This window comes from Coptis chinensis, chromosome 3 (assembly GCF_015680905.1).
Source record: "Coptis chinensis isolate HL-2020 chromosome 3, ASM1568090v1, whole genome shotgun sequence".
NCBI classification, from domain to species: Eukaryota; Viridiplantae; Streptophyta; class Magnoliopsida; order Ranunculales; family Ranunculaceae; genus Coptis; species Coptis chinensis.
In genome coordinates, this window is record NC_141458.1 from 118,990,886 (window position 1) to 119,014,986 (window position 24,101).

General features: G+C 36.0%; 1 protein-coding gene across 1 annotated transcript; it reads left to right on the top strand.

Annotated features, from left to right (window-relative positions):
• The first annotated feature begins 21,365 nt into the window (after positions 1-21,365).
• Positions 21,366-23,087, top strand: LOC147513652 (transmembrane protein 161AB protein). Its single transcript, XM_086596827.1, has one exon. The coding sequence runs from the start codon at positions 21,607-21,609 to the stop codon at positions 22,996-22,998; it is 1,392 nt and encodes a 463-aa protein (XP_086452953.1). The 5' UTR covers positions 21,366-21,606; the 3' UTR covers positions 22,999-23,087.
• The last annotated feature ends 1,014 nt before the right edge of the window (positions 23,088-24,101 follow it).

Below are 24,101 nucleotides of genomic sequence, written 5' to 3' on the forward strand. Positions count from 1 at the left end.
TATATATATATATATATTATATAATATACTATTTAATTGTGTTACGCTTTTATATATTAAATTGTATGGACAAATCAAATATATAAAAATCTTTGATTGAAAGTTGACTGTATAAATTTGGTTGTCAAAATATCTAAAATGAAAGATTTGACGTCAATATCTAGGAAAGATTTGACGCTGTCTGTATATTTTTGACACGGATTTGAGATAGAAACTTTAGGAGATATAATACTCCTAAAACGCTATAAAAATGTACGTGATACGTTTGAAGCAATTGTGACATTATATAATATGTTAGGATATATATATTGAATGCAATAGTTTTGGAGAAATAAATATATAAACGCTCCATTATTTTATATGTGAGATGCTACTATGAGGTAGTATGGTATGTGTGGATATTTTCCCACGGGATTATGGCTTAGTGCAATAATATATTGGCACGTGAAAGAATGAAAGTGGTTATGAGATATAATTGAGATATTTCTAAATATTGTGGCTTAGTGCAATAAGGTATTTGACCTGCACGTGATATAGTGAAATTTTTATGAGTCATGAATGTATGACACCTGAATAAATTACGTAACGAAAATCCTAGAACCTAACTACCACAACTCATGTGATTTGCCCTGTGTGGGCGTATGTGATATGATTGGCCCTTCTGGCGTTTCAGTGAATCTGAATTGCCCTTCGGGCGTAAGTAATGTGATTGGCCCTTCTGGCGTTTCAATGAATCTGAATGGCCCTTCTGGCGTAGCTAAATAGTGGCTTGATTATTCCGTTCGCAAAATAGAACGAGACGCGCAATATTTTATGCCGAATAGTGGCAGTACTTGCATAATGGCTTTCGTGTGAGGGTTACCTAGTGTGCGGCATCCCGCTCAAGGTAGTTGTTACGCACGGAGTGGTTCATTATGTGAGGGGAGGCATGTGGATGTACATGTTCGGTGTTAGAAAGCGATTGTGGTAGCCAGGAAAACTAGGTAAGACATAGATACGACGTGATTTTAGGGACACGCAAAGAAAGCCTTAAATAATATAATTATGGTAATGTATTGGTTAATGATGTATCTTTAGATAGATGATTGTATATGGTTTTGCAGAAGTGTGGGTCAAACTAATTACTTGGGCAAAGACGACCCACTCTGTAATTGAGTATGAAATGCGGTACAGATATAATATGCTTGGTTGGTTATTTGTTTAGTTAGAACCTAAGGCGCCTCGATGGAGGAACTACATGCCTTATTTATTATGAGTATAGTTTGTTGTGTGGTTAGTGGAAAGTTAAGGCGCCTCAGTGGAGGAACTACCTGCCTTATTTATTGAACTTAAGGATGTTGTATTAGTCGTGGAAAGTTAAGGCGCCTCGGTGGATGAACTAACCGCCTTATGGATTGTGTATGTATATGTATAAATATATGTTGTATTTTAGAGCTACTCACACCAAAGATTTTTATAATGTCAATCTAATTTGCATGTTTACTTATCGGGTGTGTTCATTAAATGAGCATAGTTGATAAGTCTTTACAGGTTTAGTGTTGAAGAAGATTGGTTGCTGCTTGAGGTTAGCGTTAGCGTCGCATTTCAAGATAGGGTTTGTTTTCCTTTGAGGGGATATAGATTTTTCAGTTGAGATAAGGTTAATTGCATTTTCATTTGTTAATTTTTGTAATGAAGAGGACTTTTGTTAATTTGAAATTTTTACGGGTTTTTAAATTATCCGCATATTTAAACCGCTTATGGGTTTTGGGAGTTGAGAGTCGTCACACCTCAAGATCGAAGAGTCGGGAACAAATATTGTTTTTCCGAATTCTGTCGAAATTCGGGGTGTGACAGTTTGGTATCAGAGCATTTGGTTAGCTTAGACTTAGGTGAGTCTAGGTGATTCTCGGATCGTGGTTTATGGGTAGTGTTTAAGAAGTATTATTTTCAAAACTATTTCCGCTAGTTGTTTTACTTTTACAAAGAAAAGAAAAGAGATACAGGAATAAAGAGAGTCAATATTTTTTCTTGATTCGATTGTATGTGTAATGTGTATATTTATATTAGTTACTCTGGTGGAGTGCATATGAAATGCTTTTATTTTTCCTTATCATATGAGGAGTGGTTATATGTGTAATATGTTAATTATTAATGGATTTGATCAAAATGATGTGTGCTGTTATAAGGATGTTTTATTGTTTGTGTTCATTTTCACATGGATTATGGATTAAGTGTGATAACCTGTCTGTGAACTTTGTATTTGAGAATTATGTTATTATTTAAGAAACAATAAGATATTTTGATCTATATTGAATGAGCTGCATTATCTGATGGCTTTGTGACGTACTAAGTAAGGAACTAATTGCCTCGGTGTTGGAGGAACTATCTCGCCTTACTCGTACACTTTAATGGATGAATAGTATTTTGAAGTATAAGAGATTAATTTGTTAGATATGATTAATCATAAATACAAAAATATATATATATATATATATATATATATATATATATATATATATATATATATATATATATATATATATATATATATATATACTTTGTATTCTTTTTGAGATGTGTATACTTCTACGCGTATACATGTGTATTCTTTTTTAGAGATGTATACTTGCATATACACGTTTTTATATTATTGTATATAGAGGAACTATTACCTGGTATAAGATGATAATAGTGTGTCACCAACATGGCATGATAGATTAATATTGTTAAATTAGTTTCACATTGATTTTTGCATATTCGAGTATTCTTAAATATATACCTTGATTTATGGTTCATAAATATTACCGTGAGAATATAACTTGTCATGGGTGATATATTAGAAGTGAGTTTATATTATCCTAATTATTTTTAAAAATTCGTGTTATACGGTAGCAAGTCTTATGTTAATTGTCATTGTATATGAAGTTTAATTTTTGAATTTTTTCACCGTTTAAAATAATTAGTAATAATAATAATAGCAATGAGCGTCGAGTATTTATTCTTAATTGTTTTGTTTCAGTCTATATGATTTTGATAGATGAATATGAAAAATTATTTTTGGATACGTGCTATATTTGATCCAGTTGCAAGCATGAATTAGGATTCAAGGGTTGTTTTAAATTTAATATTTCTGATAGCATGAGTAGAGTAAATATAAAGTTTTATTGTAGTAACCATGACATTAGTGATTTTTATTTTAAGTGTATCAGGACACTAATTTTCTTTTATGCATGATAATGAAAGACTCCATAATGTTTTATGCAGGGATGAACTTACCTTGTATTATTGATTAGTTAAGTAGAATATTAATTTTCTTAGAGTTTGCTACGTGTCAAGAAACTACATGCTAAAAAGAAATGATATATTTATCTTATATTTAAGTGACAGTAATAATTTGTTTTAATATAGACAGTTAAACTACAATAGGTTTTGTAATGGCATGAGGATATATATTCGGGTATTATTTAGAAATAATTAATATCAACGTTATCTTGCTTAAGTTTAATCTACGTACATTCTTGTGTAGGTTATAAGTTAATAACCAATGTTATTTGTTCATATAGATTACTTTACTTCCGAATCTAGGGACGAGATTCTTTTGAGATGTGTATAGCTGTAATTCCGTATTTAAAATAGGTACTTATTAATTAATTAATTTAATTATTTATTTAAAATTTGATCGATTGGATTTGGGATACGCGGGCCTGATTTCTGGGCCCGAGTCTGTATTGGGCTTGGGTTTCAAACCCAAGTATATATTCGTATTGTTCTGGAGAATAGGGTTTTGAGAGAATAAAAAAATAATAAAAATGGAGGCGGAGATCAAAGCTCGTTGGCTAGAGCGTCGGAGTGCGACGACTCGGACTAGGAGGAATTTGTCGAGCTGTTCATTAAAGTGAGTAGTTATTTTTTTTTCTATTTCACTAAATCTACAGTTTTCGGTGTATACGGACATTTTCTCTGTCTAAAGTTTCCCTTTCCTGTTTTTATTTGGCGTGTTGTATTTGGTAAATTCGGTTGGAGTGTTTAAACTGTTGAAACTCTTAAGTGATGGTTCATGAGGCGCGATCCCCAAACCATCACCCTTTCCTTTTTACTGTCGAACTAGGATAAGGAGGTGGTGTGGATTGTTTTATTTTGAACTGGGGTATGGTGTTAGTGGTTGATATTGTTGGTTGTTGGTGTATGGGTAAAGTGTATTGGTGATTTGTTGGTGGAGGAAGGGTGTTGTCGAAGCCTCGAATCCGGCGTTAATGGCGGCACGCCCTGACATACTCCAGTAAACTAATATAAACTGTTTTTGCTTGATTTTGGTTGGTTGATTTATAATGGGTTGAAGGGGGTGTGTTTGAGTAGGTGAGGTCGGTCGAATAGGGGCTGTTGGAAGCTTGAAACAAGCGTTAATGACGGCGGGAATTATTTCCAGATCTAGTTTGGTGAAGTTTGGATTTAAGGATTTGAGATTTTTGTTTTTATTAATGTTGTTTGGTTTTTTATGGGGATTACAATCGGTGGCTTAAGAGGAGGACGAAAGTGGTGGTCGATTTGGTCTTTGGGTGGAGGAGAAGCCCGAGGAAGAAAATGAAGAAGATTGGACCGACCGGGCTTGGGCCCTGTTTGGTTGGGGCCGGATTCTCTTTAGTTTTCTTGTTGTTTGGTTGGGGCGGATTCTTTGTTTAGTTTTCTTGGGCCATTTTAAATTGTTTGGGCGGCGGACGGTTTTGATATTAGTTAACCGGTTTGGGCCATTTTCTATTTGTTTAGTTTGGGCCACTTTAATTTAAAGTTTTCAACATGGTTTCAATTTTAATTTTTGGGCCAACCAACCGAACCATTTCCTTAGGCATTTTTTAATATTGTTCGGGGCTAGTCCATAGGACTTAATAGAGATTGACCCTTGACTTTGACAATTGACTGTTGACTTTGACCGTTGACTGTTGACCGTTGACTTTGACCGTTGCCTGTGGAATGTTGACTTTTTCCAAGTTTTTCTCATATTTAAGAATATGGACAAATATAATAATAAAATATTGTCGAAAATTATATAACGTTGTTTGTCATTATCTAATTAAGATTTGACGTGAGTAGTGTGTAAATCATATATATATTGGGCTTTGATTGTGGACTGTTGACTGTTTAATTGTGTTACGTTTTTATATATTAAATTGTATAGACAAATCAAATGCTAAAATGCTGTGGAAGCTTGTATAAATTTGATTGTCAGTATCTAAGAAAGATTTGACGTTGATGTTGTGTATATTTGGACACGTGACGAGATAGAAACTTTAGGAGATATAATACTCCTAAAACGCTATAAAAATATATGCGATATGTTTGAAGCAATTGTGACATTATATAATATGTTGGGATATATATATTGAATGCAATAGTTTTGGAGAAATAAATGTATAAACACTCCATTATTTTATATGTGAGATGCTACTATGAGGTAGTATGGTATGTGTGGATATTTTCCCACGGGATTATGACTTAGTACAATAATATATTGGCACGTGAAAGAATGAAAGTGGTTATGAGATATAATTGAGATATTGTGGCTTAGTGCAACAAGGTATTTGACGTGCACGTGATATAGTGAAATTTTTATGAGTCATGAATGTATGACACCTGAATAAATTACGTAATGAAAATCCTAGAACCTGACAACCACAACTCATGTGATTTGCCCTGTGTGGGCGTATGTGATATGATTGGCCCTTCTGGCGTTTCAGTGAATCTGAATGGCCCTTCGGGCGTAAGTAATGTGATTGGCCTTTCTAGCGTTTCAGTGAATCTGAATGGCCCTTCTGGCGTAGCCAAATAGTGGCTTGATTATTTCCTTCGCAAAATAGAACAAGACGCGCGATATTTTATGCCGAATAGTGGCAGTACTTGCATAATGGCTTTCGTGTGAGGGTTACCTGGTGTGCGCATCCCGCTCAGGGTAGTTATGCACGGAGTGGTTCATTATGTGAGGGGAGGCATGTGGATGTACATGTTCGGTGTTGGGAAGCGATTGTGGTAGTCAGGGAAACTAGGTAAGACATAGATACGACGTGATTTTAGGGACACGCAAAGAAAGCCTTAAATAATATAATTATGGTAATGTGTTGGTTAATGATGTATCTTTAGATAGATGATTGTATATGGTTTTGCAGAAGTGTGGGTCAAACTAATTACTTGGGCGAGACGACCCATCTCTCAGAATTGAGCATGAAATGCGCACGGATATAATATGCTTGGTTGGTTATTTGTTTAGTTAGAACCTAATGGAAGGAACAATGGAGGGACTACATGCCTTATTTATTATGAGTATAGTTTGTTGTGTGGTGATAACCCGTAAAAACTCAATTAGATTACTCTAACCTTATTCTTACTGGACGGTATCAATAATTTATTTCCTACTCTCACATATAGATTCATGCAATATATATAGAGTTTCTAATCTCCAACTCTTAACCCTCAAGACTTAAAACAAATTCAATTGAATAAACCCAAGGAACAATGGTGAGAATAATGTGTTATATGAAATATCTATTCTATGATTATACTACATTGATTCAATTTATACTAACAAGATAATATAATTCAACTACGTAAATACTAACCGACTCTATAATAAGGAATTAGGGGGATTTTATTCCAAACTTAACTCTAAACTAATCTACTAACAAAGAACTGTCGCGACTTTAAATTGAAATGCTATCGCGATAACAATTGGTAAATCTAATCCCTAACTATTCATGGCAATCTCTACCAAGTAATAACTAACCATGTGAAGCATTAAACCCATTCTCATGGTGAACTAATTACTTTTAGAATTGAATAGATTATCGGATCTAATTCTAAGCTAACAAAATCAAGTTTTCATTAAGGACTTCCTCAACCCCTCTAATGGAGGGTTAGCCTAGAGTCATTAAACTATCATTTCTCATGGAATCTAAACAAGACATAATATAAAGATTTGAACTTTTACTTGTTTAAACTCAATTTTGTCTTCTTGAAACTACTCATGCAATAATTGAATTAAACTAATAATGACAAATAAGTAAATATAAAACACGGATTTAAGCTAATAAATAAAATGAAAATGAAACTAGATGATGGAGAACTAATTAACTTTATTTATCTTTATCATGAATAGCAATAACAATAATTTAATATTGAATTTAAGGCAAGAATAAAAACTAATTAATTTAAAACTAGATCTGAACAAAGAAAATTACATACCAAATACAATGTTTAAAATGCTACTTTTCTTATCCATAACATAATTTATTTTCTAACCTAAAGATATCTACCAAACTATGCAAAACTTAACAAAGAAGAAATGCATACACCACACACAAAAGGTAGAATTTATTCCAATTACAAATACGTTTGGTTTTATATGTTCAGATCCAAAAATTTATTCTTTTCTAATGTTCCGCATGGCTAGTACAATTTAACTCAAAAAGGGAAATACAAAGGAGATCCATGTTAACCGGTAGAAAGCTATAGAGGTTGAGTAAAAAATTGCAAATAGCCATTAAAGGACAATGATCCCAATAAGTTTAAGTGAAGAAGCACATACCCGGAATGATAATGGTATGGCGGATAAAATATGTCTTTGATAGTAAATCTCAACAAAACAATTAGGGTTGTAACGTATTACTTCACTGGTCTCCTTTGTAATAGTAAGGGTTTGCGGCTTTTCTCGAATTGAATGAGATCAATAAATGTTTTCAATAAGGAACTGAAAAACTTATTACGACAGACTTTTTCGTCCAAACCATTCTTGAATGTCATTACCTCTTATTGATATTGATAAAGCTAAACCTTTTACTTAACTTCGATTTAACAAAGGTCCAATTTTTACCGTGAGATCGGAAATTAGTTTGACGACTTTGTAGTTCATGAAAAACTTTTTCCAATTTCCTCTAGTGACCAAGTCTAAGGTCAAATAATTTCTAATAATTCCTCTAGTGACCAAGTCTAAACTTTTTTTTTTCAAGTGACCAAGTCTAAGCTTTGCATCAAATAATTTCTTGATCTAATAATTAACCTCCGTGGAGGTAAAGAGTACTATCTTTACTAAAAATGATGATTATTATGGAAGTCCAAAGGTTGTGGATTAACATGTATGACCTGGGTAAGTTTATGGAAACTTGCTCATTTGGATTAATTCTTGTTATATGTTACAATTCAGCCACCAAGATATTCAAAGTCGGAAAACTAAAACTTATCTCCTTATAACCATTAAACGGAAGGACTTTGACTTTATAAAGAAGATACTTTGCAATCAATATCAATTAATATAGAATCCCCCAGGTTTTGTCTTCTTGAACAACATTTGGCCTTTAAAGAAACAATGTGACAATGTCAAATGTTAAAACATATGGTATTTTGTTTCACCTTGTCTATTCCTATATTCATTTAGGCATATCTATTTACTTACATGCATAACAAAATTCAAAGAATTACATCAACACATGTTTCATGCATGTAGTACCTCAATTGCATATCCAATGGAAATCAACCATCATAATTAAACCCCGAATGCAAAATAAGATGAACCACGGAAAAACATTACTAACCAAAGCCGGTGAGGTTTCTAACTCCCGACCTCACAAGAGGTCTACTCAAGATCCAACAATTTCAAGGCTCGAATCGAATACCATCTCCAAAATCCAATCCACCAATCTCCTTAAAACTCACCAACACCCCTCTATCCCTTACAACACCAAACTCAAAACCAACTCCTGATTTCTCCATGTAAAAACATTTGAACTAAAACAACAACAAAGAAAAAAAATGCTACAATACATATCCACCAAGATAATCCACCTCAAACATTAAAATCAAGATCCAAGCTTTGGTAAAAGAGAAATAAAGGAAGAGGAAGATAAGAAGAGGAGAGAGGTTCGAAGTTAGTTCCAGATCCGAGAAGAGAAGAAAGAGAATCGAATCTAAAAGTTTTACCCTATATTATAGAAGAAAATGATATTATGGAACTTAGAGAATAGCACACCACTACGATATCTTGAAACAGCCATGTCAAACTTGGTAAAGACAATAACAACCATTGGATGGAAGCCCTGCGGCCCCCACACCATTGCTTTTTATTAGATAGATTGGTCTAAAAGTACGATTGTTAAGGGGTTAAAACTACAGTTTTGGGCTCTTATCATGTGGTTAGTGGGAAGTTAAAGGCCTCGATAAAAAACTACCGCCTTTAGTTATTGAACTTAAGGATGTTGTATTAGTCGTGGAAAGTTAAAGGCGCTTTTTGGAGGAACTAAGCGCCTTATGGATTGTGTATGTATATGTATAAATATATGTTGTATTTTAGAGCTACTCACACCAAATTTTTTATAATGTTGATCCCGATTTGCATGTTTGCTTATCGGGTGTGTTCATTAAATAAGCATAGTTGATAAGTCTTTTCTGGTTTTAGTGTTGAAGAAGATTGGTTGTTTGCTTGAGGTTAAGCGTTAGCGTCGCATTTCAAGATAGGCTTTGTTTTCCTTTGAGGTGATATAGATTTTCAGCTGAGATAAGGTTAATTGCATTTTCATTTGTTAATTTTTGTAATGAAGAGGACTTTTGTTAATTTGAAATTTTTACTGGTTTTTAAATTATCCGCATATTTAAACTGTTTATGGGTTTTTGGGAGTTGAGAGTGCGTCACACCTCGAAGATCGAAGAGTCGGGAACAAATATTGTCTTTCCGAATTCTGTAGAAATTCGGGGTGTGACAAAGTGCCTTCTATTCTTAAGCATTCACTACAGCACACGTGTCCATCTACCAGGTTATATTTACACAACTCGTATATCACAAGGTCGTAGTTACGACCCAGAACCAGGACATCCAAATATCGGATACAGTCACATATAGAAACAAAAGATCTGTAACGGTTTTGAAAATCAGTCAAAGCACCACATAAGGAGACATTTACTTTGTAACAATAGAAGTAATGGTGAATCATCAAGAGAGCGCACAATGTGGATATACACTTGACAACGGTCTGGAACAAATAAAGAAAGTCAGCTCAACACCTATAAATAGAAAGAGCTGAACTACGTAAGACTTGATTCATATTGAGTGAAAATTGAGTGAAGAAACTTGATACGTAGACAACTCTTCTCCAAAGGAAGAGCCGAAGAGCACAACCATTTCTATCTAATTTCAATCTCAGTTTGTAGATAAAGATCCATACCAAAACACCCTCATTTCATTAAATGTATTACAATATGTACTTTATATTAGACTTGGTAATTTAAGTTAAAGATAACAGTGCAGATTTAACTTATTTACTATATCTCAACTCATATCTCATATCTTCTATTATTTATCTTCTCTCTCTCCTTAATATTTCACCTCATCTCTTCATTATTGCAAAATCTCATTTCTCTCTCTCATACAAAATTTTGGTACTTTCAAACCGAAATTCCAATATAATTGAGATTTTGATACATTCTAAAACTTGAAATTAAATTGAGATTAATACAAGGACAAATAAGTAATTACCTACCAATTGACATATTTACTATTTTGTCATTTATAAATTAATTAATATATTAAAAAAACAAAATTTACATTTTTATTTTTATTTTTATATCCAATATAAATAAATTTATGGTTTGATTTTACTAACATGATTGGATTCTTATTCGGATATGTAGCTTCGTGTCTGCTTGACTCAATTAAGACAGTAACAAATAAGTAATTACCCACCAATTGACATATTTACTATTTTGTCCTTTATAAATTAATTAATATATATATATATAAAATCAAAATTTATATATTTTTACTTTTATATCCAAAATAAATAAATTTCCAATGGACATATGACAGTTTATTGGGCTGGGCATTTAAATTTTGAATTGGGGTTTGGGGTTCGGTTTGATTTTACTATCCCAATTGGAGTCGGATTAGGATATGCACACCTTTTTAAATAATAATAATAAATAAATAAGAAATAAGATAAATAAAAAAAAACATTGAAAAAACATAAAATACATGTGAAATTTCACGAACCTCACGGTCAATTTCATGCTCATTGAGCGTGCCAAAAAGGCTAGTATACATAATGTATGCAAATTACGTACATACAACAAGAAATTGGTCTTTTCGGGCCAAAATCACTATCAATGACACTTTTTTTTTTAAATCACTCACAAATGGACAAACCTAATATTTTTCAATTTTATCCTTCCTGTCGTTTTAGTATGAACAATGGTTGTTCATACCTCTTCATGTATACCCAAAATAAGTGAACATACCTCATACGCTATGTTGAGGTATGAACAATAATTGTTCATACTACATACACCAGGTCGTTTTGGTTGGGTTGGGCAATTTTTTTAATTTCATGTGAGGGGTGTACTTGTCATAAAATTTATCCGGTCCCGGTAAGTGATTATAAAAAAAAATGCTTAATTACATAAATATACAACGTATTTAGGCCCTGTTAACACTTGTATCAATATACAATTTTTTTTAACAAACGTATCAATATACTATGCCCGATTTCACAAAAATAACAATCTGTTAGCACGTCGGGCCAAGTGATAACGTGTCCGTTAAATGATGATGTGTCCGTCAGTTAAGTGATGATGTGTCTGTTAAATGATGATGTGTCTGTCAGTTTAGTGACATCCGTTACACTACCCTCAGAGGCGGCATGATGAGTGATTATAAAAAAAAATATGGGTTTGAGAGTGATTTTTTTTGGGTTAACTAGTATTACCCCCTCCCCCCACTAGATGAGCCAATTAGGATTTCCCCCCCTACTAGATGGGAAATTAGGGTCTCCCCCCTAAACACACGGTCAACTTGGTTTGACCATTAACTTTCAAGTCAAATAATTGAAAATTACACAAATGCCCTCATTGTTTTCAAAAAGAAAATGTTCGATTTTAATTAGGTGGGGGAATTTATGTCATTTTTAGTTGTTTGACTTGAAAGTTAACGGTCAAACCAAATTGACCATGTGTTTAGGGGGGAGACCCTAATTTCCCATCTAGTGGGGATCCTAATTGGCTCATCTAGTTGGGGGAAGGGGGGTAACACTAGTTCACCTATTTTTTTTGGTGTTTGTTACTGCCGGACCCCATATTGTGTTGGGCAGACCCAAAAAAAAAACAATTATTACAAATGTGCCATTGGCCCCAAAAGTTGTTTTGTGTTGGGCACCTCCCAAACCAAAGTGAATTTGACTTGTTGCAACCTTTTCAGCCATTCTCTTCTATTCTTTTCTCTTCCACCATCAAAAACCTTAAACCCTTAAACCCTAAAGAAAATTAACACTAACACTAAACACTAATGGAAGAGCCCAACCCCATTTTAGAACATGAAGATGAAGAAGAAAATGTAATGCATCATGACCCCATTTAAGAAGAAAATATAGAACAAGTTCCAAGTGACCCCATTCAAGAAGAAAATGTATAACAAGTTCAAAGTGAAGAAAATATATGAATGGATGATGGTGCATTTAATAAGAATAAGGTAAATCTAAATTAAACGTAATTATGCATGTAGTAATTATACATGTAGTAATTATGCATGTAGTAATTATTAATGTAGTAATTATTCATGTGTAAAGGGATGAATAGAGAAAATTCGAAGGCTTAAACGACCCGGCTAGGTCGTTCGTATTGCACACCAAACGGTCCGGCCACACCGTTTGGACTGAGTCCCAAACGATGTGGCTATGTCGTTTGGGATTTGGACTTTGAAAAAAAAAAACCTTACCGGTGTGGCCACACCGTTTAGACTAAGTCCCAAACGACATGGCCACACCGTTTGGACTGAGTCCAAACGATGTGGCCATGTCGTTTGGGATTTGAACTTTGAAAAATATGAAGTTCTTTTTTGGCCTCTTGACCGGTGTGGCCACACCGTTTGGATTCGAGTCCCAACGACATGGCCACACCGCTTGGGACTCAAACCCAAACGGTGTGGCCATGTCGTTTAGGATTTGAACTTTGAAAAAATATGTTATGTTTTTTGGCCTCTTGATCGGTGTGGCCACACCGTTTGGACTAAGTCCCAAACGACTTGGCCACACCGTTTGGGACTCAGTCCAAACGGTGTGTCCATGTCGTTTGGGATATGAAGTTGTGTTTTATGATTTGAACATAGAAAAACACAAACAGTGGTAAACGGTGTGTTTGTGGCATTTGGTACTTAAGCCAAACATCAATTAACAATTGTTCTTCATTTAGGATCCTTCGGTGTGTTTTGAGAACTCTGGAAACTCGAATGACGTGGATGATTTTCAACCGCTTTCAATTGATACAACATAAATATTTACTACGGAAGAGGTACATAGTAGGCATTGTTTTCACTTGCTTTTATTTTCTAAATGAAATTATATTAGTTTATTGATTGTTGTTTTCTTTCATATCTTTTGGTATTTCATACACGTAATGACATTATTGATTGGACAACTTCCTGGGGAAAACAATGTAATATGGTTGTGGTAATTGGGAAGTCGCAGAATGCTAACAGGAACCGAGTACCAAGGCTGGATTTAGCTTGCGAGAGTTCGGGCGTGTATCGTTCACACAAAAAAGCAGAGAAGGCTAATAAGAGAAATACGGGAACCAAGAAACGTGGATGTCCATTTAAGTTAAGATGTATTTTCCAACGTGGCACTGTTGATAGTTGGAAAATTGCCGTTTTTAATGGTGTTCACAACCATCCATTGGCGAAGACCCTTGAAGGACATGCATTTGCTACTCAACTGACTGTTCCACAATTTGAGTTCTTGTCAGAAATGACTCAAAATGGAGTTAAGCCTAAAGAAGTTTTGAAGTCCATTAGACATAGGTTTCCTGATAACCTATCTAGCATATGTCAAGTCTACAATGCCAGGCACAAAGTGAGGACATTGGATATGAACAATCACTCGCAAATGCAGAGATTGCGTGAGTTGTTAGCAGAAAACCATTATTTCGAGGAGGTGAGAGAGGATACAAATACGGATGAGATAACGGGATTGTTATGGGCCCATCCGAACGGTGTTAAAATGGATCGGACTTTTCCAAAAGTTTTCATCATAGACGCAACCTACAAAACCAATAAGTATCGGTGGCCTTTTGTACAGTTTGTGGGGGTGACTTCAACCTGGAAGTCTTTCACGGTCTGTCAAGTGTTGCTTCAGTCCGAAACAGCGATAGACTATGAGTGGGCTTTACGTCAGTTTAACGGCTTCTTTGGGTGAAAAAGGCCATCCGTGATCGCGGTCCGACAGGGGACTTGGCTTTGATGAGTGCCGCTGATATTGTGTTTCCTGACGTGCACAAGCATCTCTGTAGATGGCATATCTCTATGTGCGTCCTTCAGAAATGCAATGATTTTTTTCCCACCACAAAACTTGTAGATAAAGGCCGCCTCTCGTGGAACAATCAGTAGTGAAATCGAGGACCGAGGATATCTTCAACCGTAAATTGCCGCTTTGGAAAAATAGTATAGGGTTGAAAGTACTCTAATTTTGTTAGTTATCTCATGCGAGACTTGGTTGCCTTTACAAGGATCGATTTGTATGTCGTTGACGATCAACACATTCACTTTGGGGAGTACAACGACCCAATAGAGTCGAAAAGGTCTCATGCTCGTGAAAACGTGTTCTAGGAAACACAAACATACATGATTTTCTAAGTATGTTTTACTTGATCCACCCGATTAGAGATCCAAATTTATCCGAGATTAGAGGTACGCTTTGAGAAGAGTCCGATTGTAACCCAAAGACCACCACCGATTCCTTTATTTTGTGAACTCGTAAACCCGGTCTCAAGAAAATGTTTGGACTTACTTTATGAAGAACTAGATACCCGTAAGCCCGTCGGCCGCTAAGGACTCGAAGTTCATTTATGGTGTTATTTGGCGCACTGGCCATGGATTGCCATGTGCTCACGAAATCATTGAACTTCAAAAGCAAGAACGTTCCATATCTTTGAGTGCTATCGATCCCTCGTTGAAAAACTCGCCTGCTTTTTCCAAGTGTGTCGGGTGTTGGTCCCGATTGTAGACCTTCAATGGATATGTTTATGAAAAGGTATGAAATGGCTTCCGGCTAAGAAGAGCGTAGGTTATGGTTAGGAAACTTATGGAGATTGTTGTGCCAGAAAGTACATGGCTAGAACCACCTCATGAGGAGGCGAAAACCAAAAGTCGGCCTAAGGGTAGCTGCAAGAGAAAGCTTCCAACCGAAGATGAGAACTCTTCAAAGCGAGATTCATCTAGTTTTGAACATTCCCAACGTGAGCATGAAGAGTGGGTCTCGTCGCAACAATTGGAATATATGCCAAATTCCAAGCCTTCTTATAAAACACCCACACCATTGAAATACGCTACTCCAAACCCACCTGTAGAGAAGTCTTCTCCGAAACCACCTTTGCCACAAAAAAAAACTACACCACGGAAGAACTCTTCTCAAAAATCACCTTTACCACCTAAAACAACCACACTACGGAATAACTCTTCTCAAAAATCACCTTTACCACCTAAAACAACCACACCACGGAATAACTCTTCTAAAAAATCACCTCAAAAGTTAGGCATTGGCATCCTGAGGGGTTTGAAACATTACGGTTTGGATATTCTAGAAGAACTGCACAAATATATTGTTAAAGTAGATGACCCTGTGGGTGATGGCAATTACAGGTATAGAGCAATGTGCATTGCACTGGGAAGAAGTCAGGAAGAGTGGCCATGGATGAGAAATGAGTTGTTACAAGAACTTAATGACAACCTCCCTCTATACTGTACATTGTACACTCACAGTGAGGTTAGTTTTGTGAAACCTACCATTTCTCATGCATGTGGTTGGGCACCCTATAATAAGTGGATGACCATGCCCTTTGTTGGATATCTATTTGCTTCAAGATTTAATGCCGTCCTCGTACATTTAGGAAGTATGTACTGCCATCTTATCTTGCCACTGAGAACCCAAGCAAATCCTGAGAGAGTAAAGAAAGTGTTGGATGCCGCTTACGTACATGGATGTCATTTTGTCAATGTTGAACCTGTTGATGATTGTCCGGTTCCAAAACCGATGCGAAGATGGCGTAGAGCTCGACACTTAATTGCAGATAGTTGGGATACTGCATTACAAGCAAGACATGCGCAATTTATGACATTGAACATTCCCAATTTAGTATTGGAAAACAAGCACACTAATGATGAGTCTGAAATACCAATAATAGATGTTGACTAGGAATAAGTCTATGTAATTAATCTTCATGTGGTTGGAATTGTAATTTGATTTTTGATACAATTTTTTTAAATTTGATGATATTCTTTGGTCGAATTTGATGTATGGATGTATGTTTGTTTGATTTGGATGGTTTGGATTTTTGGGATTTGAACTTGTTTGATTTTTTGGATGGTTTGGATTTTTGGGACTTTCCAAACGGTGTGGAAAAAATTCAACGATAAAGTTCTTGTTTGGATTAAGTTCCAAACGACATGACCACCTTGGGACTTAGGCCAAACGGTGTGACCATGTCATTGGTTAATCCAAACGGTAACCCCACCGTCAAGAGGCAAAAAACATAACTAAGTTTTTCCAAGTTTAAGTCCCAAACGACATGGCCACACCGCTTTTGGGACTTACGGTTAATCACACCCCGTCAAGAGGCAAAAAAATAGAACTAAGTTTTTTCAAGTTCAAATCCCAAACGACATGGCCAAATTTTGGGACTTAAAAATAAACAACATGACCACACCGGGACTAAGTCCCCAAATTTTTTTTTCTTAACTTCCATATTCAACTTCCAACAATTCTAAACACTTCCAAATTCAAAAACTTCCAAATTCAACAACAATTCTAACACTTCCAAATTCCATATTCCAACAATTCTAACACTTCCAAATTCAAAACCAAACACATAAAATGGAATCGCAAACACATAAAATGGAATTGCATAACATAAAAACCAAATTCACATGACATCAAATAATATTTTGAAATAACATATGACAAAAACAAGTATTTGGGTACAGATATCACAACATCACTCTTTATAACAAAAGCAATCTAAACTAGAACTCCAGAGTTGAAATCAATGCTCAAGCTACTTCTTCACCTATGCTCCTTCACGATATCGTCCGCCAATGAACTTGCACCGAGTCAAATTGTATGCCTCCATGAACTCATTCCGTGCATCATCTGGAATCGCAGTCCCACCCAATTGCAGGCCTTGATTGAGCAAGCGAGAAACTTCATCGACCATGGGGTGCTGTCAAAATTAAAACGAAAAACTACATTACTATATACATTTATAAAATACCAAAACAAAAAAAAAAAACTAACGTTGTAAGGTATTAACTCATCAGATTATGATATGAAAGACTCTGTAGGGAGTAGTGATTATGATGATCACGGTTTATCATTTGAATATGACTATTGTTTTCATACCAACTCATGTATCTACTAACACACTCCCATGGATAAGACGGAATGGGTCATCGATTTTCAAGTTGTATCAAGTGATTCTGCCATTTACTCCAGTATGAAGACACAATATTAAATTTCACATCGTGCGTCCGGAAGTAGTTCGCGTCGAGGTCTTTGGTCTTGGGGATCCGAGGGTACAAACCGCATATGACCTAACCGACGCCTGAACCCTCGAAACATTGTATTGCTTTCGACATTATCAAGAAAGCATATAAATCCCTCGAAAAATGCTATTTCATCCATCGGGCCGTAGCTCGGACTTCAAAGATAGGATACCATTCAACCCAAATATAGCATATGATCGAGGAAATTAACCATTAACCACATACTAATAATATCAATTAATAAATAAAACTATTTACATACAAAAATGCTTACATCGGTACAAGTCATATTATCAATCATCGCTCGGGTATGCTTCAATGCAGCTGTTGTGCTAGCATAAAAAGACTGAGTAACTGAGTACCTATGAGTACGCGATATGCTCAACTGATAGTCCTCGTTTGGGAATGGCTTGAACACCGGGAAGTACTCATAAATACATGCCTAGATTAATATAGACACCTAGTTAATATTGTAATAGATAAATAAAATTGACATTGAAAAGAGAAACAAAAAAAACTAATACCTATATGAGAGTGAAATAGCCTGAAACACCCTTCACCTTGACACTTGTGGCAGTCCCAAGACCCCTCTACAAGTAAGCCAGTAAGGCTGCACCCCACGCGTAGTCTCTGATCTTGGCAAATTTCAAAAGCAGTCTCAGATAACAAACGGGAACTACAGTTCCAGACATGTCGGTGAAGGCGTACATCCAAAGAAAAATAACGATAAGCTCTCACAAAGAAATCGCAACTCTTTTTGGGTTGACGCCTTCTTCACAACAACCCCATTTTCATCCAAGAAATCTTCATCCGTTACCTTCCCAAAGAAATCGCTTCATCAAGAAATCCATCCTAACTTTGGAAGTGAACTTATTGGATTTCATCTCCGCATCTATCTTGTCCATGGGTATGCCAAGACCTTTGTGGAGGAGTCTTTTTGTTCTGTTTCCAGTGGTCAAACCGGTGTCCCTACCACCGCTTTGCCTCCTCGATTGAACTCCTAAGAGTTGGGAAACATCGTCCAACGTGATTTTCATCTCTCCCCACGGCATATGAAACGTGTTGGTCTCTAGATGCCACCTCTCCACAAACGCAGAGACCAACACAGGATCCTGATACCTGTATACACCTAAGAACAGAGCACATAAGCCGGTCCTTTGAAGCTCCACGTGAAAATTAGAACAGTCTGAACACTCTCTGACGATATCCCATTGTACCAACTTGTTTAGGTGCCCATGGCACTTCAACACCCCTCGCTCTGCCTAAAACAACAAAAACTCAGTATTAATGTATGCACAAGGTTTCGTAATACAAAATTTAAATATTAATAGACTATATATGATAATATTACCTGCCCCTCCTAAATATCGCGAGCCACGTGCATCACATAGTCATACAATAGATGTGACACACGAGGGCCACCTCCATAAACACCTCTCTGGAACTCCAAGTCATTGTTGGACTTTCTCACAATATTCACTGGAGGTACAGGGACTTCAGGGACTTTCTCGTCATCCTCCTCCTCCTCATCCTCTGCGTCCTCTTCCTCTTCCGCGTCTTCCTCCTCCTCATCATTCTCTCTCTTCTGCATCATCAACACCCCCTTCGTCATCTTCTTCACTATCAGCATGACTTACAACTACATTCTTTCCACAATCCATATTTATGTCATCGTCATCTACATCTACATCACTTAGAACTGTACATCTCATTTCTTCTATTTTGAGTTCCTAACTCTACACCACTTACAACATTACTGGGATCATCCGCTTTCCGATCCCCTCTACTAACTGATGCCGAGGTGGTTGTTCCCCTTCCTCTCTTTTTCTCAGGCGGGTCATCGTGACCTGAAGTACTACTCCCCCCACCTAACAACTTCTTAGCACCCGTGAAAACACTTTTTGCTACATTCTTCACATTCACATTCTTTGTTCGAGGCATTGCTACAAAATAAATAGGAGTTAAAAATAAGACATTCAACTAATTCAAATTGTTTATTAACAAGCAAATGAACAACTTCTAATACTAACAAGCAAATGCACAACTTCTAATACTAAGACATTCAACTTGTAAGTGTTTATTAACTTTGGAGTTCACTAACTACAATCTAAACATGCATATCCATAACACATTCAACTAATTCAAATTGAAAACAATCAGAACATATAGTAAGCTTAGGGACCTTAGAAAAAGCTGAGATGTCCAACTAAAAAGCTTTCGAGAAAAAATATGGGACCTTACAAAAATATGAGATCCTAATGTGTAAATTGATTGATTCTGTGTGCCAGATTATAGTCTTGTTATATCAAAAACCCCAGATGCACAAATTTGTAAGATTCAAATACACACAACAAGAAACAAATCTATAGAAGAAACAAAACAAGATGTTTTCATTCATTTCAATTCCACATCACCTAAGTCCTAAACAACAACACTACCACTACTACTTACTATATTAAACTCTTCTTTCATATTCAGAAATCTAAAAACATAAAAACCCCAACATTACATAAAAACTAAACTTCCACCGTCACAACAAGAAAACCCCAACATCAGGCTTTCTTGGGTGACCTAGTTCCTTTGCCAGGAAACTTAGGAGCCTTTTCAACCTTGTCAGCATTCTCATTCTTCTTTGGTAACAAAATAGGATTAATATTAGGCAAAACACCACCATGTGCAATAGTTACACCAGCAAGTAACTTCCCCAATTCCTCATCATTCCTTATTGCCAACAAAACATGCCTTGGTATAACGTCTCGAGATAAAGAACTTAGTATAACGTCTCGAGATAAAAGAACAATAACTCAACTTCGCTCTCAAAATTAGTACAAGGTCATTTCTCAACATATATACCAAAATAAGCCAACAATGCCGTACTATTAAAAATTCAAACTCAACTCTTAAATGGAAGCATTACACATAATCTAGAACTTAATAATACACATTCAATTAACGTCAATGGGAAACCACAAGAAAAACTTCCACCTAATATATCATCAATTAATGATTAACCCGATACAAATATTAACTCGATTCAATTAACGCCCAACAATGCCGCACAAAGATATTAATAGAAACACAATCTATAACGTCAAATTAGTCTAGCAAATTACAAACAACAATGTCGCACAAAGATCACAACACTTCACACAAACTTAATACAATTTACGTACACTTCATACAAACTTAACATTTTAAAATTGGTGTTAAAGCGTGTTTACGTGTATTTGGTTGGTCAATGCATGAACAAACTCACTTTGAAACTACGGCATTGTATGAACTACGACATTGTTTTTTGACTTGTATGAACCAACCAAATACAATGTACAATGTATGAACAAATATCTTGAATACTCAAACTACAATGTATGAACAAACTACAATGCATAAAAAAACTCACTTCGAAATTGGTGTTGATAGAAAAGCTTGAGGTGGTTTCAGATACTCACCGAACTCACTAATGGTGGTTTTAGTAAATCACTGTTTAGTGGATTGAAGAATTGGGATCGAGATCGAGCAGTAATTGGGTGGGTTTGATCGAGATCAAGATAAAGAATCGAGAGGTTGATGGAAACAAAGAATTGAAACAGAAATCGCGAGTTTGATTTTGTGGTTTTGGTCGAGAGAAATCACGAAATCGAAGGTTTGAAAGACCTGTGGTGGTAGTCGGTTTTCCAGTTTCTTGGGTATTTGGTTGGGGGGTGTATGATTCGAAGTTGCACCTAACACAATGGGCAGACCCCGGCCCATCTCGGGGTCTGCCCAACACAATACAATATGGGGTCTGGCCGTAACCCTTTTTTTTTTGTTTTTGTCCTTGAGACTTGAGAGTCTATGGGAGGAGTCGGGGATTCCCCATAGCCCCATCCCCATTTCCGCCCCATTAGGGTCGGGTAATATATACATCCCTACCCAACTGTTAACAGTTTTCTAGTTTCTACCCGTTTTGGTTTCAATTTTCCAACCTAATAAGACAGAATAAAATCCATGCCCAGTTTTACTCGACCTAAGTTGCACAGTTGACAGTTGCACCCAATGTACCGATCTCGGAACTTTCCCAGCTAACTAAAATGATACACAACAAACCAACAACGACCATGTTCATTAATTCCCTCTTCTACACTTACAGTAATCTAATACTCCACTCCGCACTCTCCCTAACCATAACTCTAATCCTAACCCTTCTTAACATCCCGGTTCGTTTCCTCGAAGGTCTACACACTTACATCCAACCTGAAAATCTCAATAACAACAACAACAACACCCAATCCGGAGTCCGTGCCGCAATTCGTAGACCCGGCACCACTGAATCAGAAGAACCCAAAAAGAGAAATCATAAATCGAAAGACAAATTCGAATTCGATGAAAACCATGCACAGATTTTCAGATTACAACTTACAAATGACCATCTTCGATCTCGAATATGTTTCACGGAATATCGTGACGTTTTTAATTATCTTTTTATTGCAATTTCGAGTATTGTACTCCATAGTTTCTTGAATGTGTCGGAAGGTTCTGGAATTTTGATAAATGGATCTATTTTTCCGATTTTACTAGTGTTTATTGCTGTTTCCAAAGTGGTGTTCACGATTTTCAGAGTTTCGTTTGAGAAATCTGCTTCCAAGAGATCGGAGAAGCAGTTGAGTGTTCTTTTAGGGTTTCTGTGGTTTAGTTTAGCGCTTGTGATAATATTTGTGATATCTCCAAATGTATTGGACTTTGAATTTGATTCAGTTGATGGAGTTGGGAAGATTTGGATTGCTATTTTTGCTGGTTTGTTATCGGGTTTTTTATTCATTCCTGGAGTGAAGAGTGCGAGGTCGTTTTGGCTTGGAACTGATCAGCTTCATTGGAATTTATCCATTATTCCTTGTGGATGGTTCGGTAGAATGCTTCTTTATGCTAATGTATTGTTAACTGTGTTTAGTTCTTTGCTTTGGATTAATCCATTGGTGGAAGATTTTATTAACACGAAAAATGTGGGTACTAGAAACAGAGTTAATGATAAGTTTGTTGGAAATTTTGGGCTGGAACGACCGGATTTTGTAATGTTCAGGTTTTGGTGTTTAATGGGATCAGGGGTTCTCCAGATTATTACATTGCGTCCAAATTTGCAAATGTTTTTGAACGAGGCGGTTTTATCGTGGTATCAAAGATTACATGCTAGTAAAGTTCCAGATTTGGATTTCAGTAGAGCGAAGATATTCTTGCACAATTACTACCTCTGTTTGGTAGTTTTGCAGTTTCTCATACCACCAGCATTGGTACTTCTGTTTCTTGGATTATCGAAGGTTGAAGGTAACTTACTTGACACATTTCCATTTATATGCAGTTTTGTGCCTTGTTCTGCATTTGTAAAAGAGGTGGCGTTGTTTATGAGTTGGTGGATTGCTTTTGTTTGGTCCATTTTTACATTGTCAACTCTTGTAGTCTATCGTTGTGGCCTTCTGTATGTTTCTTGACTGCTTTGCTCACACGACATTTCACGTATGCTGTGATATTGAGTTTGTTGTTCATCCAATTTTTAATGAAGAGCGTTGTATTGTGATAATTTTTTGTTAGTATAGGAAGTTCATTTAGTAAGTTTTGAGAAGCCACGATTAATGGTCATCTTTCATTCTTCTGAGCTTTTTTTTGTTCTAGACTTATGTAAGCTGGTATACTGACACTTTGTATTCTATTTTGCTACTGTGATTCAGTACTGCCAATTATTTTCAATTTAAATTTTGGTTACAGTACTAGTTTTGACAAACGAAAATAGACATCAACGTATGTTGAGTTGACGACTAACATGGAACAATGCGAACCGAGGGTCGCTGTTGATCTGATTGTAATGGAACAATGCGAACCGAGGGACGCTGTTGATCTGATTGTGATTGTTTCTTTTTAGAAACTTTTTTTAACAATCTAACCGCAAGGTCAGAAGCTATTCTAAAACTTACACTCATTTAGTTTGCTCCATCTAAACTTGTAGATTCTGTCACCAAAGGAGCAACATGTGAATGCTCTGGCTATAAGTACTCGTCACTAGCATAGCAGTATAGCACCATATAGGTTCTGGAACCATTGGACCAGACTCTTCCCCCTTCATTTGTTCTTTTATCTCATTACTTCTTTATACAGTTCAGCTTGAAAAGTGGGGTGCCAATCTTATAATTGATCCAACTCAAATAGTTATTTTATTGTTATTGGTGTAAGCAAGAACAATAAAGAAAGTAAAGTAATTGTGTAAGAGACATCAAAATCTTTGTTTAATGTTGGAAAAATCTGCCTCTGGGGTTAAAAAATCAGAGCACCTAGTGCAGATGACTCCAATAGTTGATCAAGAATCAAAACCCACTACTAGTTTTCTATCAGCCTGGAACTTGATTATACTATAACTCCTCAAAGTTTAACCACATCCTAGAAGCTTTTTCTTCATTTCTAAGACTTAGGTTGCGGGTTCAAGTCCTGCATATGATTTTTTCCGGTCAAATAAACTTTGGTGTCTTGTATGTTATCATTTCTTTTTTATTGGCAACTTTTGGTGCCTTGTATGGTTAAAGTGCATTTATTTGTTTTCTGT